This window comes from Paramormyrops kingsleyae, chromosome 23 (genome assembly GCF_048594095.1).
Source record: "Paramormyrops kingsleyae isolate MSU_618 chromosome 23, PKINGS_0.4, whole genome shotgun sequence".
Lineage (NCBI taxonomy): Eukaryota > Metazoa > Chordata > Actinopteri > Osteoglossiformes > Mormyridae > Paramormyrops > Paramormyrops kingsleyae.
In genome coordinates this window covers 21,904,515-21,920,540 of record NC_132819.1, presented here as the reverse complement: position 1 = coordinate 21,920,540, position 16,026 = coordinate 21,904,515, and the positions used below count along the sequence as shown (strand labels likewise).

General features: G+C 49.3%; 1 protein-coding gene across 7 annotated transcripts in view; it reads left to right on the top strand.

Moving 5' to 3' along the window:
• Positions 1-297: 297 nt before the first annotated feature.
• LOC111846925 (FH1/FH2 domain-containing protein 3-like) overlaps positions 298-16,026 on the top strand; it is a 90,898-nt gene continuing 75,169 nt past the window's right edge. For all 7 annotated transcript variants that reach the window (XM_072706148.1, XM_023817666.2, XM_023817665.2 and 4 more), the window contains exons 1-3: positions 298-771; positions 9,419-9,525; positions 14,632-14,696. In XM_072706148.1, the coding sequence (XP_072562249.1) occupies positions 607-771; positions 9,419-9,525; positions 14,632-14,696 (337 nt within the window). In that variant the 5' untranslated portion in view covers positions 298-606. The remainder of the gene's footprint in view (positions 772-9,418; positions 9,526-14,631; positions 14,697-16,026) is intronic.

Below are 16,026 nucleotides of genomic sequence, written 5' to 3'. Positions count from 1 at the left end.
ATGTTTTTCCCCACCTATTCAGTACTAGTATGTGTTAATAATTCGAAATAAGTAAAGGTTGCACGAGGAAATATGAGAGTAATAAGTGTATAAAATATGGATTAAATTGTTAACTATACCACTCCGACACTAAGCATCATTTCACAGCACCTCACGCAATAATGTCATTTTCCGCTTTCGGGCCCGGTTTTTAGCAGTCTGTTGGCCGCTGGAGGTCGCCGATACACTTGCATGTGAACTATGCTTTACGTGTGGGGGGGGGGGGGGGGGAGGTTTCTCCAGAGGTCTCCTGCAGAAGCCGAGACTGGCAGTCCGTCCCTGCACCCTGCCTGCTCGCAATGCCATTGCGTCGCGCTGTCCTTCTCAAGACTGGGGGGCAAAAAGGCACATTAACGCGAACTTAGCGGGACATACGAAAGGGATAGAGACGCCGCTTCTTGATGCATTGGAGTGACAACTCGTCTATGGGGATCCGACGCGACAGATAAAGCACTATTAAGCCGTGCAACCTGCACTCGGTTTGTTGTCGTTACGCAGCGGTGACCGCCGTCGCGAGAATCCTAATCATCAGACTGGACTGTCCCGGCATCCGTGCATGGATGCATCATGGCCACTTTTGTGTGCAGGGTTCAGTTTTTAGATGACACCGATCCGTTTAACAGCACCAACTTCCCCGAACCGACGAGACCACCTCACTACACCTTCAGGGAGGATATTCCTCTAATAAACCAGATCGCCGGAATCCATCGGCTTCTCAGAGCGCCGCACAAGGTACGACGGCTTAACTTAATTTCCCTTAAATGAAAACTTAATAGGGGCACTGCGTGGTGTCTGCATATAAATCAGTTGCGTAGTTCGTGCTGTGAAAATGGGAAAACTAATTTGATACATCATAGGAAAACTATCAAAACAGGCATATGGGGTAAGAAACAACCTGCATTGAACTTTGAATTCACACCATGTGAAATGTAATACACTGTTACGATCGTCATTTTTGCACATGTATATTGAATTGTCATGCTCAGTTAACTGCATGGGCATTCTCAGTGTTTCGACCGAATTGGTGTGCAGCCGGTATGTCACCTTCCTATTCTAGGGTTTGGGTTTCTTATGTTCAATTTTTGCTAGATCTGCCTAGCATCTCCGGTGCCCAAAGTCCTCCATTCGTGTAGAAGCAGCCGCAGAAAAACCGCAGGACGGAGCGGGCAGCAGGTTCGCTGGTGCGCTGCAGTGGGAGGCGACGCGGCGGCGGAAGGGGGACAGGGCGAGCGCTGCTTTATGAGGGACAGTGAATCGTCCAGTTTCCCACTCTGAGGGAATTGTTATTTTTGTTCAGTTTTCCTCAGTGTAACGGCAAAAAACAATGAATACCTGCAAGACTGAGATCATTCGCATTATGGCATACCACTAATTACAAATTTGGAAAAAAAGGCTTTGCTTTTAGTTTTTCCGTATTTGGGATTTGGGATGTGTTTAAGGAACAGAATTTATGGAGAGTAGGGTGGTAGTTTGGTTTGTTTATTCACATTTTAGCGCAACAGGTGGATAGACACTTCATTTTAATCTTAAAGCAGGTGACTCGTGTTGGGAGGCTTGCACCATCCTGAACCCAGGGGGGGGGGCGTAAAGATGGGGGAGGGGGGAGTTAGGACGATTCCAAGACCAAGAGTGACAGGGACGCAAAAAAAAAATTGGAACATAAGTGGATTGGTGGCCCAGTAAGGGGCAAAAATCAATAGCGGCATCCCTGTTTGTACCGCGGAGGGGAGTGTACTGGTTCTCAGTGTACCGGTCACCATAGCACCTGTCTGTTTAGCCTGGTCAGTTACCACGTGTTTTGTGATTAGTATCCATGTGATATGCTATTGTGAAGGGCACGGTTTGCTGGTTCTTCAGCACAGAATAATCCACGTCTCCCTTTCGTGGGTGCTCCTGTAGCTGTGATTTGCACTAACAGTGTAGAGGTTGTGGGATTGAATCCCAGGGAGTGTACATAAGTCATAGTCTTTCCATCTGCTATAATTCACTTTGGGTAAAAGCATCAGATAAATGAATTAATGCAAATCTTTCATAAGAGCCGTCAAATTCTTGATAGACTGTGTGATCAGCATGAGGTTTAGCCCTGTATGTGATCAGTGTGAGCCAATCAGGTGAAGCGCAAGGTAGGGGTAATTTCAGATTAATTCATGTTCGTCTAATTCAGTCCCAAATAGAGAAATGTGCCTTGAACCCGTAGCTCCGGATTCCTGCCACCCTACGTACGACAAGCGTGTATAGAAAATGGATGGAGGCGTTAGCATAAATTATGGGGGAGATGGGGAAGTTGTCACCTCCTAATAATCAAAACCAGTCAATACAACCCCCTGGACCCCCTTAAATGGGTGGATGCGTCAACCCCCCCCCCCCAACCCAAAGTTATGCCCTTGGATGAATATATGTTGAAATGCCTGGGCACTGAATCATTTGCTTTCGAAGCATTCTCTTTTGAGCTGTTTTCCTAATAGGCAAGGCATCCCGTTTCTAATCCACGTCTATTTCTGAATGCTATTTATTTTTTATCACGTCTGTATTCCTGATATATTGCGCAATAACACATAGCCAGGTGACTCATATCACGGTTCTTACTCATAGGTAAAGAAGCTTTTGGAATCTGGTAGGATTTCAGCTCCGCACAGTTTGCAACTGCAGCGGCGCATGGAAAATAAGACGGAATAGTCTGGCCTGGTGGCCACTTGGCTGCCCTGGGCTCCAGGAGGTTGTGGGTTCTAAGCCAAAGTGAGTCACGGCGGAGCAGGTTATGTAATCCGGGCCGGTGATTGTCCCGCAGTTATATCAGCATAGGCGTGTTATAGGTCATTTAACCGGTCGTTCCAGAATCTACCAGGAGAGCAGAACGATAAAGCAAGTGTGCGCGCGCACAAACAGTCCCGTGCGTTTGCTGCCGTCCGCCCTGCTGCGTGAAGGAATTCTCGTGTGTGATTTGTGGTCAGCCCATCCCGGATCTCCTTTATCGTCGTGACGTGGCCCATGTAAAAATGCTGGAAGAGGAAATGTTTTCGCCGCTTTTTATCTTCTCCACGTGGCAGGGCCGCCGTCCGCCTGCCAGCCTACCTTAAACGGATGGGCTCCCCGCTCTCCTGCTTGCACAGACATCCCTGGGATTTACGGCCCGGCTCCTGGAAACGCTCGGAGCGACTTGGACGTCTGCAGGATATTAGAAAAATGTTTCATCCTTTGAGCCACCTGTGCTATTCTGTCAGGAATCCTCGCTCAGGCAGACGCACGAACACACACACACACACACACACACACACACAGGGCTTTCTTCAGCTTACGGGTTGTGCATATTTCCAAGCAGAAGCATTAGTTAGTCAATGAACTAATTATTTGTAATCATAACAGTAAACATTACAGTGCTGGAGTTTTAAAACAGAGCGCAGTTTTAAGCTGATCGCTGCCCCTAGTCCTGAAATCAGTCTATCAGTAGTGATAATGTCGTAAATTTACGTGAAGTACTGACAGTCAGTATTGTGATATAATTCAGTGAGTATATCAAAAATACCATCTGCCAGTGGTAATGATTTTGTTTATACAGCCTGTCAGACCTGCTGTGTGTAAAGAAATACTACCTTTCAGTAATGCTGTTATTTCAAATTTATAGTTAAAAGGTATGATTACTGAGTATATTGAGTAATAAAATATGTGAAATGAGGCAATATGGAAAAAGAATTTGCAGGATATCTGGTAAATTCAGGTGCTATTTGGAGGGGAATCTGTGAAGTGAATTGGTGAACAGGCTAGGTTATGGCTTTCACACTAATAGCCAGAATGTGTGATGTGTCTCTTTCTGTCACTGACCATATGGTAGTTTTTCCAGACAAATGCTGTTCTTTTCTCACCGTACTTCTGGCTCGGTCATCAAAATGATTTGTTTAAGGCGTTTGTTTTGCAGCCCCAGGGTCAGAAATGGCGGCGTTTAGATCCTAGCTGACCGTGTGGTTACGGGAAGGGTGTTTGCTTAGGACGTGTTTCCGATACGGTTAACAGAAAGGGTTAGGGTTAGGATTAGGGTTAGGATTAGGGTTAGGGTTAGGGTTAGGGTTAGCGCTCCGCTGGAATTCACAGTGTGGTCACTGGGGGCGGTCGTGCCGCGGCTGTCTTTGGTAGCCATTAGTGCTGGGGAGTAACGTGGATCCGGCATATGTTGGCGGGGTATATATTTAATGCAGAGATTCTTTTATCTAGAGCAGCCCCCCCCCCCCCCCACTTATAGGGCCAGACGTTTTAAGTTTTATGAGTTTGTAATTCACTTCACAGTTTGCCATTGTAAGGGACCCTCTCTTGGGATGGTGCAGGTGGGGCAGCCCCCCCCCCCCATAAAATATGATGCATGATTTTATGGGGTAAAAGTGTTGAGGTGAGACACAGCAGAAACCAGTTACACAAATCCACACACAAATTAGTTATCAACATCTTTGTGGGGACTTTATTTCAGTTTAATCCCAAATGTGACTAATTTGTAATCCCAAACTCCTACCCAGCCCTAACCTTAACCATAAGTAGCCAAATAAAATACAAGACTTATCGCATTTTTAGTTTTTTGATTGTAGTCATAGATTTTTTTTTCTTTTTATAAAAATTAGTTTCCCCTTGTGGGAACTGAAAAAAATGGTCCCCCACCAGGTTAAAATAACAGGTTTTTATCACATTGTGGGGACATTTGGTCCCCACAATATAAGACAGAGACACAAGTTTCCCCCATGCTGTGTGCTTGAATGCTACAGGACAGGTCAGTCTGCCATCTGTTATAAATAGTTTTTATGGTCAGACCGGGGGTGCGGGGTAGTTGGGGAATGCCCCCCCTCTCCCACACACACATATGCCTTTTTCCCCACATAATGTACTTCTAACATTTTTAAAAATGTGTGTCCGGGTGCCCCATGCGGGCAGCGAGGGTGGGGTCACACTGACACGTCATTCTGTGGTTCTTCAGCTCCGGCCGTGATTTGTGAGCCCCCACCCACCCCAAACACGCGACTCTCTTACCGGTCAACCCCAGCACACTGAGGAGAGAGGGCGGGAAGCTGATCGCCCCAAAGGCATCCTTTTTTGATGTGAGCGGGTCTTTAAAAACGTTTTTGAGTGCTTTTTCCTAACATTTAAAAAAAATGCTTGTTCTGGCAGAGGGGCAGCCCCCGATTTTCCGTAACCCAGAGCCGAAAGCTCCCCGCGTTACTACGACCGTGGATCACTTTAACCCAAAGTTATCTCAACTCCAAAATACAGTCTCATATCTGCACGTTCCGTCAAGTGTTTAGACTGTGAGTAAGATGTGGGTCCCTCACCTCGCCGTAGCCTGTAAGGGAGAGTGCTCATTTCGTGGCCTAAAAATGCCACCGCCCTGCCTCCGTGGCTCCAGCATAGTAGGGCATGGCTTTGGGTTTCAGGGCGGAGGTGGCCGGCAGTCAGAGCCCGTGGACTACAGACCTCGGGGTCAGGAGCGATGGCCCTGTTCAGGGGGACACGGGGCAGTTAACATGGGTCGCGGTTATCCCAAATAGTCCAGCTAGGTGGGCAAGCCAGGGCTGAACGTCACGCAGCCGCTCCAACATGGCAGCAGAGCACGTGCGTGTCCGGTGCCGGCCTGGCTGATGGTTTGAGCTTTCACCTCTGGATCAGGGGCAGCTGCCTTTACAGACTGCTGGGTAATTACTGGTTGTGTTTCTGTAGTCTCCTTTTTTTTCCACTCGCAGAAGGTTTTTGTTTTTAATTCACTAAACGGACAGCGCTTTTAAGTGGGGAAAAAAAATTAAAACACAAAAAGGTTCAGGAATTTAAAATGACACTCGAGGATATTGTGGCTGTTCAATTTTAGATGCTGAATAGTGTTGCGCTTTTCTTTTTTCAAATTGTCCAGATCTGTAGGTTTCTGTGGTTTTTTAAGGGTGATATAGGGGCATATATAATACTGGTATGATAGCTGTGAATGAGGACATGCCTGCAAAGCATTCTGGGAATTCAGTTGGCACCATACTCCTGGCGAGAAAAGCAGCTTTGCTGTCAGTCACTTGACTATGGGGTCAGTGAACACATAATGGTGGACAGGTGTTAACAGTTTGCTATCACTTCCATATCCCTCCCCCAACCTTCATTCCCCTCAGTCTAATCCACTGCTGGAGACCATGATGTCTTACCCATCTGCAAGTGTCAAGCTGTGTGAGTCCATCCAGTACTTGACGTGACGCAGGTGTTTGGGCATAAATTTAGACGAGGCTAATTTTGGTTCTACGACCGCGTCATTATTGGTTGACAGTTGTCCCTGTGGATCGAAGGCTTGCAGATTCAGGAGGTTACTGGTTTGAGTCCCGTGGAGGATAAGGCTTGAGTTCCATTCAGTGTTGCACTTTCCATGAGTGAGATCATGACCATGTGAGTGAGATATCGACGTTTATAAACGGCAGCTGTGAGAAGCTGCATGTGATTTCTGAATGTGTTCCCAGGTCTTTGCTGTTTGCCGGGCTAAGTGAAGCCTGGGCAGACAAAGTACATTTCTTCAGAAGTAAAAAAGCTAGAATTAGAGTTGGAATTAGAATGAACTTTATTGATCTCAGAGGGAAAGTCCACGTGTCGCCAGAGTCTCCTCTAGGCATTCTGGCGATGGACAGGAACCCTGTCCAGGTCGCAGCCCAGCTTTGTCCTCCTGGCTGCTTCTGACCGTGACTCAGGAGAAGATGGATAGATGCGTAAACATCCAGGTGTATACAGATCCTTGAAAATGGTGCGACATTGCAATTGTGAAGACTGTGTTGCACGCCAGGCTTGAATATATATTCTCCGTGGAGGTGGATCTGTTTAAGCTGAGCTCGGTTTAATTAATCTCAGTGTAGCGCCTGTCCTAAACGCGTTGCTCCAAAGTGACAGCAGCATCACGGGAAAGTGGCTGATTGAAAAGTACTTATGGCCGAAAAGTGGGAGAAAGGTGCTGACAGCAAGGAAACAGGCATCAGCCTGCGTCCGCCACCCAGTCGATGGGGCATCGGTATTATAGGGCCGCAGCTAATGCGCTAACACGCTTGTGTGGTGACACGCTAATGTGCTAATGTGTGAGGAGAAAGAGAGGGGGCATGGGGAAACCCCCCCCCAGTGTCTGCTCCTGTCTCTGGGGGCATGTCCTCTGGGGGGGGGGGTGTTTCTTTAGGTGGCAGGCTTTATTTCCCTCTGCTTTTCCTCTGAAGCACTACATGACAGATTAGCGCATGCTATCGTAGCTAGCCAGATGTTTCACTGGACTGCCAGACACTGAGCATTTTTAACGTGATCGAAAAACTGACGTGTCCCTTAACGTCTTAACATTAGCGAGTCACACACCCAGCTGCCATTTCCTCGATTCCATTTGTTTGCGGGGAGAGGGTTTCCTTTAACACTTGCCACATGTGGAAAGGGGACAGCAGAGATTTTGAGAATGGCTTTAGCAGAGCGCTTGGTTTCGTGTCTAACGTCACTGTTTGCAGTTCTCTTCCCGTGAGGGGCTGTTTAGGACACTGCTGATGAGTTGTGTCTCCTGCTCAAGGGCCCAAAGGTGAAATTACTCTGTCACCCAAGGGATTTGAACCAGCAACCTTCTGATCTCAGGATCAGCCGGTTTGAATATGCGCTGCAGTGTGCTTCCCCTGTTCCTTCAGCCAGTTTTCGGTGCCTTGCGTCCTTCTCTTCCATCCCCCTCTGCCAGAATCGCCCCACATTGTGGTGAAAGCTGGCTGTGAGTCTCTTTTTCCTCACATCAGACCCATCCTCAGCTATGACTGCTGCAGCGCCGACTTTGGGTCGCTTTGGACCATCATGGACACGCCTCCATTCCGGCCATGTGACCACACGGGGGCTGGGCCCCCGCCTGACAAAAACCGAAGTTATTATCTCCGAACGCGAAGCGTTTCCGCCGTTTCCTCCTAATTATTCTGCCAGCTCGAAATCCGCAATTGCAGAGTCGCATAACATCTCGTTAGAAGGGGATTTCAAACATTCATCTGCCACTGACCTCTCTCTCCTCGGCTATAATAGTTTATTTAAGGAAATGTTTTTGGTAAATAAAAACAGGGTTCGTTCCGTCCCAACCGGCACGCTAGAGCGTGTCGGTGCAGCCTAGGGGAAGCCAGCGCTCTGCCGTCTGGTTTTATAATGTCATTCTCACATGTCACATGGTGCGGGTGCTTAGGGAGAGACAGAGTGAGAAATCCAGCTTAGTAGCTGCTGATCTGGGCCTGAAACACTGAGCAACAAGAATCACGTTTTCTGTGGAAGATGGCAGAACTGTGGGGAGGCTGAGCTCTCGCTGAGTCATTTTCTCTGCTACAGCTGCTCTCTCCCTCTGCTGTCCCCCATTGTCTGTCTCTGACTCGCCCTCCGCTCTCTGTCTCTCCTCTCCCTCTGCTCCCTCTGTTTCTGCTCTCTCTCTCCTCTCCCTCTGCTCTCTCTCTCCTCTCCCTCTGCTCTCTCTGTTTCTCCTCTCCCTCTGCTCTCTGTCTCTCCTCTCCCTCTGCTCCCTCTGTTTCTGCTCTCTCTCTCCTCTCCCTCTGCTCTCTCTCTCCTCTCCCTCTGCTCTCTCTGTTTCTCCTCTCCCTCTGCTCTATGTCTCTCCCTCCGCTCTCTCTCTCTCTCCTCTCCCTCCGTTCTCTCTCTCTCTGTTGTCTTTGCTCCCGCTGTCTTGTCCTTCCTCTCTCTGCCCTCCCAGATTGGCCCTTGGTTTAGCATTCCGGCTGAGGAATGTACCATGGATACAGCATTGTGAAGGTCCAGCATCCCAATCTAAGACTGGTTTTAAGTCTTCACCCCCCTCCTCCCCCCCCCCCCCCCCCCCCCAGGCTACATAAACACACGTGTTATTTGGCCGTTTCCAGGGAATTACAGTTATACATGTGAGTAGGAGCCGAGCTCCTTTGCTGAGGGGTGCTTCTCTAACGGGGCCTGGAGCCTATCACATACAGGTGCTTTCAGGTCAGGTCTTCGGGTTGATGTTAACTTGTGCTCCCAGTGCTAAGCTCCAAATCGAGCGTGACACAGGGAGATCTCGGCTTCTGAGGTCGTCTGGAAGCCGATAGGAGCCGACGCGGTTCAGAGGAGCCGACACGGTCCATTTAAACTGGAGCGCCCAATTTCTGACGGAATTCCCTTTGAAGGCACCTGACTCCGAAATTGGAAGGAGACCCTTTGGCGAGCTGCAGATGTTTAAGGTAGAATGTGGTGAATTAGCAGCTTTCTGGGAGAAAACAGCCGTAGATGATGGAGTAAAATCGCTGAAATTCAGCTGTGTAAATAGGTGTGGGGAGTGGGCTGGGGTGGGGGGAGGGGGGCATCCAAACAGGCCTCAGCTGAGGAGATGGGATGCGGCGTGACTCCACGTGTCTGTCCTCCTGTCCCCCAGCTTGATGACTGCGCCCTGCAGCTGTCCCACAATGGCACCTACCTGGATCTGGAGTCCAGTCTGGCGGAGCAGAGGGATGAGCTGGAAGGCTTCCAGGAGGATTCTGGGTACGTTCCCAGCCAGGTCGTTCTGACTTTCTCCTAATTGCTCTCACCATCTATTTCTCCATCTCTTTTTCTTTCATTCCCTCTCTTCTGGCTCTCGGGACACAATTCTCCAGTTCTCCGCTCGGATGTCACTGATACAACGAGGTTCCTGAGCGACACTCGCTGGCCCACACGTCTCATGTGTGTGTGTGTGTGTGTGTGTGTGTGTGAACACGTGTGAGCAGATAGGCTGTGCTTTCCTGTCCCCCAGCTTGATGACTGTGTGTTTGTGTTTCTGTGTACATGCATCTGCATCTCTGAGTTTGCCCACCCCCTCACATGCAAGTATGACCTGGGACGAGACTGAGACTCATTTACGGCCGGAAGCAGCTCTTCCAGAAAGTGACCGACAGGAACCTTCCAGATGCATGAAGTATGCATGAAGTATACATGAAGTATACATGAAGTATGCCACTGGTCGACACACCCTGCACTGCGTTATCTTGCGATTTTCATGTCATGCCAGATGATCCCTGTCCAAGGAGCCGAAGAAATCAAGGCACATGTACTGTATGAGTAGAAGGGAAACGAGAGCTGGGTGACTGTAGTGGTTTATCTCTCACTGGGATGAGTATTCTGGGTCACATGGTCTTGCTCTGGGCAGGTTGGGTGACAGAACCGCATGACACAGGGATGCCAGGATGGATTGGAGACTCTATTTGGGGTGTGGGAGTAGAGATGGGGAGGAGTACAAAAACAAAAGGTAACCAGTTCAGCGTCACCACAGGGAAAGTTAAGTGGACAATAGCTAAGGAGCAATGGGTTAGGGAAACTGTCATATTACCTCTGAAATGTGTGAGCGGACTGTATAATTATGGAATGTTTCTGTAAATATTGTGTCAGAGTGCTTATTTCAGAAGAATTTCGGCCTTGAGGTTTGGAGCCTGTCCCATCCCAGAAGTCCGAGGGTTTTCTCCAGTCTCACTTCCAAAGAATCGCTCACAAGAGTGATAAGTCCAATCCGGCCTGGTGCCTGGGTGATGTTGCTCTTAAATTTGGGTGGAAGAGCTGAAAAGGGCATTGTGGGTAATGGTGAGAGTGACTGGCCTTCAACACAATTATTGGCACTTATTTCTAGTGTGAACTGTAAAAGTACAAAACTCCAAGGTAAAATTCCTAAGCGTAATTATTACCCACTCACCCATCCATCTATCCATCCATCCATCCATCCATCCATCTTCCATTCTGCTTATCCATTACAGGGTTGTGGTTCAATCGTTAACTGAGGCAGTTAGTTAGTTGAGAAGTGGCCTGGAAGATGGACTTTAACTACCCATTCGCCGACTTGTTTATCTGATCACTGGAGATGCGTCAGAAATTCCTGGTCCCAGTCTGACGTGAGCTGCTTGGAAAGAAGCGGCCGGTCACAATTCTCCGTCTCCTCTCTGCCCGGTTCTGCAACAGCTCGTACTGCGGGCCATTTGTCGAGGGATGTGAGGGCTGGGGATGTGAAAAGGGAGGCATGGCGGTAATTCAGATGCATTGTTCGGAGACAAAACTGAGGAATTCATCCCTGGCTGACGGCTAATGGGACCTGAGGCCTTGTTAAACGATGGTAGCGACGTCTGCAGAAAGGCTCAGAATTTAAAACACTGAGTGAGTTATTGAAAACAGGTGCCTGAGTAGTTTTTAAATGAAAATACGTACGACAAGCAATGCAAAGCATTCATTGTCATAATTCCTATGGGAGATAACAGATTTTTCAAATAATCTACGGAAGGTCACCAACAGCCTGAAATAGTCAACCTCTTTATGAGGCGTTAATGTGTTTCCATGTCTAGAATCTGTGATTAAATATATTCCTGTAGGTTATGGAAATATAACAAGAGGCAACTCCAGTATGTGGACATATCTAAGCAGGAGATTGTATCGCATTTTTGTCTGAGGGAAATTCCAAAATAATCCGCTGTTTATTATTTGCGTGAAAATCCATCACGGTTGTCGCCTTTGCTTATCAGGAGGTACTTTGGGTTTCCCGTAAAGTCTGGGACCCGATTGCGGAACATGTTCGGGGGCCACCCAGACCGACGGCGTATCGCTTTGCCGTACAGTAGGTTTGTTTATGAACCTTCTGAACAGCCTTCCTCCACACTTTCACTCTGACTTGAGGAATTAGAATTCCTTTTTCCTGAAACATCCTTTGAGGAATCCCTAGTCTCCTCATCGGCTCAGTTTCTTTTTTTCCGATAGAAAAATCAGCAAAAGCCGAACTTAGACTTCAGGGGAACACCGAGTTCATGGAAAGTAGAAAAAAAAGTTGGAAAATAAATTTGAAAACAATCCTTCCTGTAACAGAACGTCGTGGTTGCATTACAGTTTGCCGTCAGATCAGTCCTTTAAGTTTTAAAGAAAAATCCAAGTTCCGGAGGAACAGTGGCTCAGTGGGTAAAGCTGTTGTCTCAGGCATCAGTGGTTGTGGGTTCAATTCCCACCTCTGTGGATTTTTAATGTTCTCCCTGTGTTTCTGGATCGTGAGATTGGTGTCTCTGAGTTGTAGTATGTGCCCTGGAATCCTATGCAGGTGCCCTGTGATGAGCCCCAGGCTCAGGTCACCCCTGTTCTAGATGGAGGGTGCAATCGAGAGTATGAGGAGACTGTGACGGACGGCTTTGCCTCTACACAGCAAGGCCTCTTTGGATTGTGATGTAACCTTCATGGTTGTGTTACCGTCTGAAGTCCTGAAAAGTGTTATCAAAGGATTGGAAGCATGTATGGCAGTGGCATGCTGGCGTGACTCTGGCGTGACTCTGACCTGTCGAGCTCCCGAGAGTCTCCAGCTTCCAGCTACACCTTCTAATCCCTGCTTGGAACATTATTCCTGTGTGGATGGAAGAAAATGGACAATCCATCCTGTTCCTCAATCGTTTTGTATGGGTCTTTTTCCTGAGGCCAGATTCCAAGATGTAGATTTGTTCTATTATCGCAAGAATAGAGTACCGTCAAAGTTCACATTTCTTTGCCAAGGACGTGACCATATCAGATACGTGGAGGATCTAACATTTGAGGTACGGCTGCTGTGATTGGATGTGGGGGGGGGGGGGGGGTGTCGATGAATAAGAGGACCTGCTATTGCCTGACAAAAACGAAGGAAAGACCCCTGGGCCAATGATGGGGGGGTCTCTGCTGTATCGTTATCAGTGGCAGAGATACAAAGTACACATTTCAGGTATTTTGCCCCCCCAACTTGTTCATTATGACGTCTAAATAGTGGTCAGATGAGAACTGAGACAACACAAACACCTTTTTACTCTGTTTTTTATTTCTCTATATTATTATTATTTAACTTTTTTTTTTAACCCCAAAGGTTAAAGGTCAATTATAAATTTTGAGTCAGATTAACTTTCATTGCGGGGACGTGTGACGGCTACCATAGGTTTGGTGTCCAGGGCAGAAACACAGAAGCCCCTCCCTGCTTTCACCCCCCCTCCAGCTCTGCCTTTGTGGCTGTCTGTATCCATCACGGTTCGACGTCGGGTCCTGTCAGCACAGAGGAGGCCCTGCCCAGTCGACACACTTCAGGTGGATAAACAAGCGTCTGAGAATCAGGGAGGAAAACAAACCCCATTTTCAGTCTCTGTTTTTGTTATCGAGCTGCCTGCTTGCACTGCCGCTGCGCCGCTGCCGATCGTCGGATAACAGGTCTGCACACATGCTCTCCTCATATCTGGAATGTTCCGTTATCCTGCGGTGAGTCGTTGACGTCTTCCCGCAATGGCCGGATTCTGGTGCCGGGAAGCTGAGACCCCCATTTTTTTTGGAATGGTCTTACCCCAGGACAGGAGAGACCACTATGCTCTGTTCACTTATGTCAAGGGTCTTGCAGCTCAGGTGCTAAGGTCTTGCAGGTTTTACACATCTGATCTACACCCCCACCCCCATAAAAGGTGACTTACTGCCCAAGTAATTGCTTTAATAACCTAATTGGGGGATGTAATCCCCTCAACGCTTGTAGTTGGCTTTTAGTGACTGGATCCACACCCCCTTTAGATATTTTTCATGAGTTTCTATGGATTTTAGAGACACCTGCCAGTTAGCTAGATTTACACCTGCAATACTGAAGTCACGGAACTTGGTCCCTGAATAAGTACCACAATGAAAACCAGTAGACGCTTGAGTTCTTAGCCCTGTGAGAGATTTGATCATGGTGTATCACGTTATTTATTTGGATTATTTGATTTATATGAGTGAGGTATGATACATATAAAAAGCATTGTTTTTGTTTATTAATGACTGTTCTAGTGAAGACCAGTGAAGTTCCAGTGAAGTCGGCTCTTTCCCATGTGGTGGTACCCCAGACTACCATGCACTGCATTCTAAACACACCCCGAATTCTCCACCACCCAGGAATTGTTTTCCCATGAGCTACGGCCTATGGGGGCTACACAAATGGATGGGATCGGCCAATTGTAGCACCCCTCGCGATGTTTATTGATATAATCACCGAAGTGGGCCTGTGATGTCATGTGTCAGTGTACGGGAAAGGGCTGAACCCACCTGCATGTGTGTGTCTGTGTGTGTGTGTGTGTGTCTCTGTGTATTCTGCCACAGTGTGTTATCTTCTCCCCTCCCTGGTGTTGTGTCTGGACAGGCTGCTCTGCTGTCCTTTCGGTCAGATGTGTATCAGGGGTGTAGAGGATGAGTGCATCCCCTTCCCCCACCCTGATGTGGGCTGCTACCTGGCACACACACCCCCCTCCCCCCCCAAACACTACACAAGCCCCCCTCCCTGAACATTCACTTTCACTGGCTTGTTTTTTCATTTCTCTGTGTGCTGGGTGCCATCTTGGCGGCATCACTCTCGCTCTCAGCTGCCTCTCGGGGTTCGAGATGTTGGGAGCTGCAGCCCCGTATCCTTCGGCTGTCCTTCCTGGATCGGTGCTGAGAAGGCTGTGCCTAACCCTAACCCTCTAGCCTCCGGGGGAATGATTGTGTACGTCTGTGGCAGTCCATCCAAGCCTTGCACGTTATTGCGTCCCGGTACCCGGGGCTCACAGTGATGGATTTAAGGATGTGCTGTGTGCATAAGCCTAACTACAGTCTCCCTGTCCCCCCAACTCTGTCCAACAGGAGGGGCAAGAAGCACAGCGTGATCCTGCGTACCCAACTGTCCGTTCGGGTCCATGCCTGCATCGGTGAGTGAGAGACGCCTTTGCCGGCCCCCATCTGGTGCCCCCCGGGTGCCTTGGGGTCTGGATACTTACCTGCCTGTAACATAAAGATGAAAAGATCCACACCACTCTTATCTTTTTGTGTAGCGGATGCTTTTATCGAAATGCTATGTAAATTTTTCTCGATGCAGTAGTGTCAGACAGGTAAAGGGCCTTGCTCAAGGGCCCAATGGTGCAATCACTTTGCCAACCGTGGGATTTGAACCAGCAACCTTCTGATCACAAGCTCAATATCCTGTCCCTCTGAGCCTCACACTAACCCCCTCCTAGGTTTGGGATGATTTTTGATTTGGGGGGGGGGCAGGGGCCTCTGAGGCAGAGCGCGGTGGTGTGGGACGGCAGTGCAGAGGCAGGGACCTCTGAGGCAGAGCGCGGTGGTGTGGGACGGCCGTGCAGAGGCAGGGACCTCTGAGGCAGAGCGCGGTGGTGTGGGACGGCCGTGCAGAGGCAGGGGCCTCTGAGGCAGAGCGCGGTGGTGTGGGACGGCCGTGCAGAGGCAGGGGCCTCTGAGGCAGAGCGCGGTGGTGTGGGACGGCCGTGGAGAGGCATGGGGCCTCTGAGGCAGAGCGCGGTGGTGTGGGACGGCCGTGCAGAGGCAGGGGCCTCTGAGGCAGAGCGCGGTGGTGTGGGACGGCCGTGGAGAGGCATGGGGCCTCTGAGGCAGAGCGCGGTGGTGTGGGACGGCCGTGGAGAGGCATGGGGCCTCCTAGGAGTGCACTTGTCTCGGCGTCGTCTGCATTTAATCCGCACAGCTCTCGCTCGACAGGAAATGAGGCCTCGGGGGCTGTTTTAGCCATTAAGACAAAAGCTGCCTGATTTTCCATTAGACTTTTTTTGCCGGGGAAGTGGGGGGGGGGGGGCAGGGGACTGATTGATGTAATTGCTTGGTTCACTCCTGGAAGGGGCACCAAGCACACTGGTGGATATCCAAGGACCCTGAGGTTTCCGTGCCCCAGTGCCCCCATGTACACGTCCATTCATTTCCCGCTTCGCTGCTGTGGGCAGGATATCCCAGACGGGCAGCTTAGTGACGCCGAGGGCACTGCTGTTACACCTTCGGCGCCCATTTCCTGTCACCATGGTCATGTGACCAGCTCACATGACACAGTACTTTCCGACCCGCCCCCTTTTCATTTTCGGGCCCGTCTGCCAGGTCAGCGATACCACAGCTAGTTATGGCAGGGCTATTTGCGGACACAAGCTGGCTTTTTCGGGGGAGGGGGAGTGTGGGGGGGGTGGGGGGTGGGTTGTGGGGGAATGGCAGGCAGGCCTCAGGACACCCACTGCCAGTTTT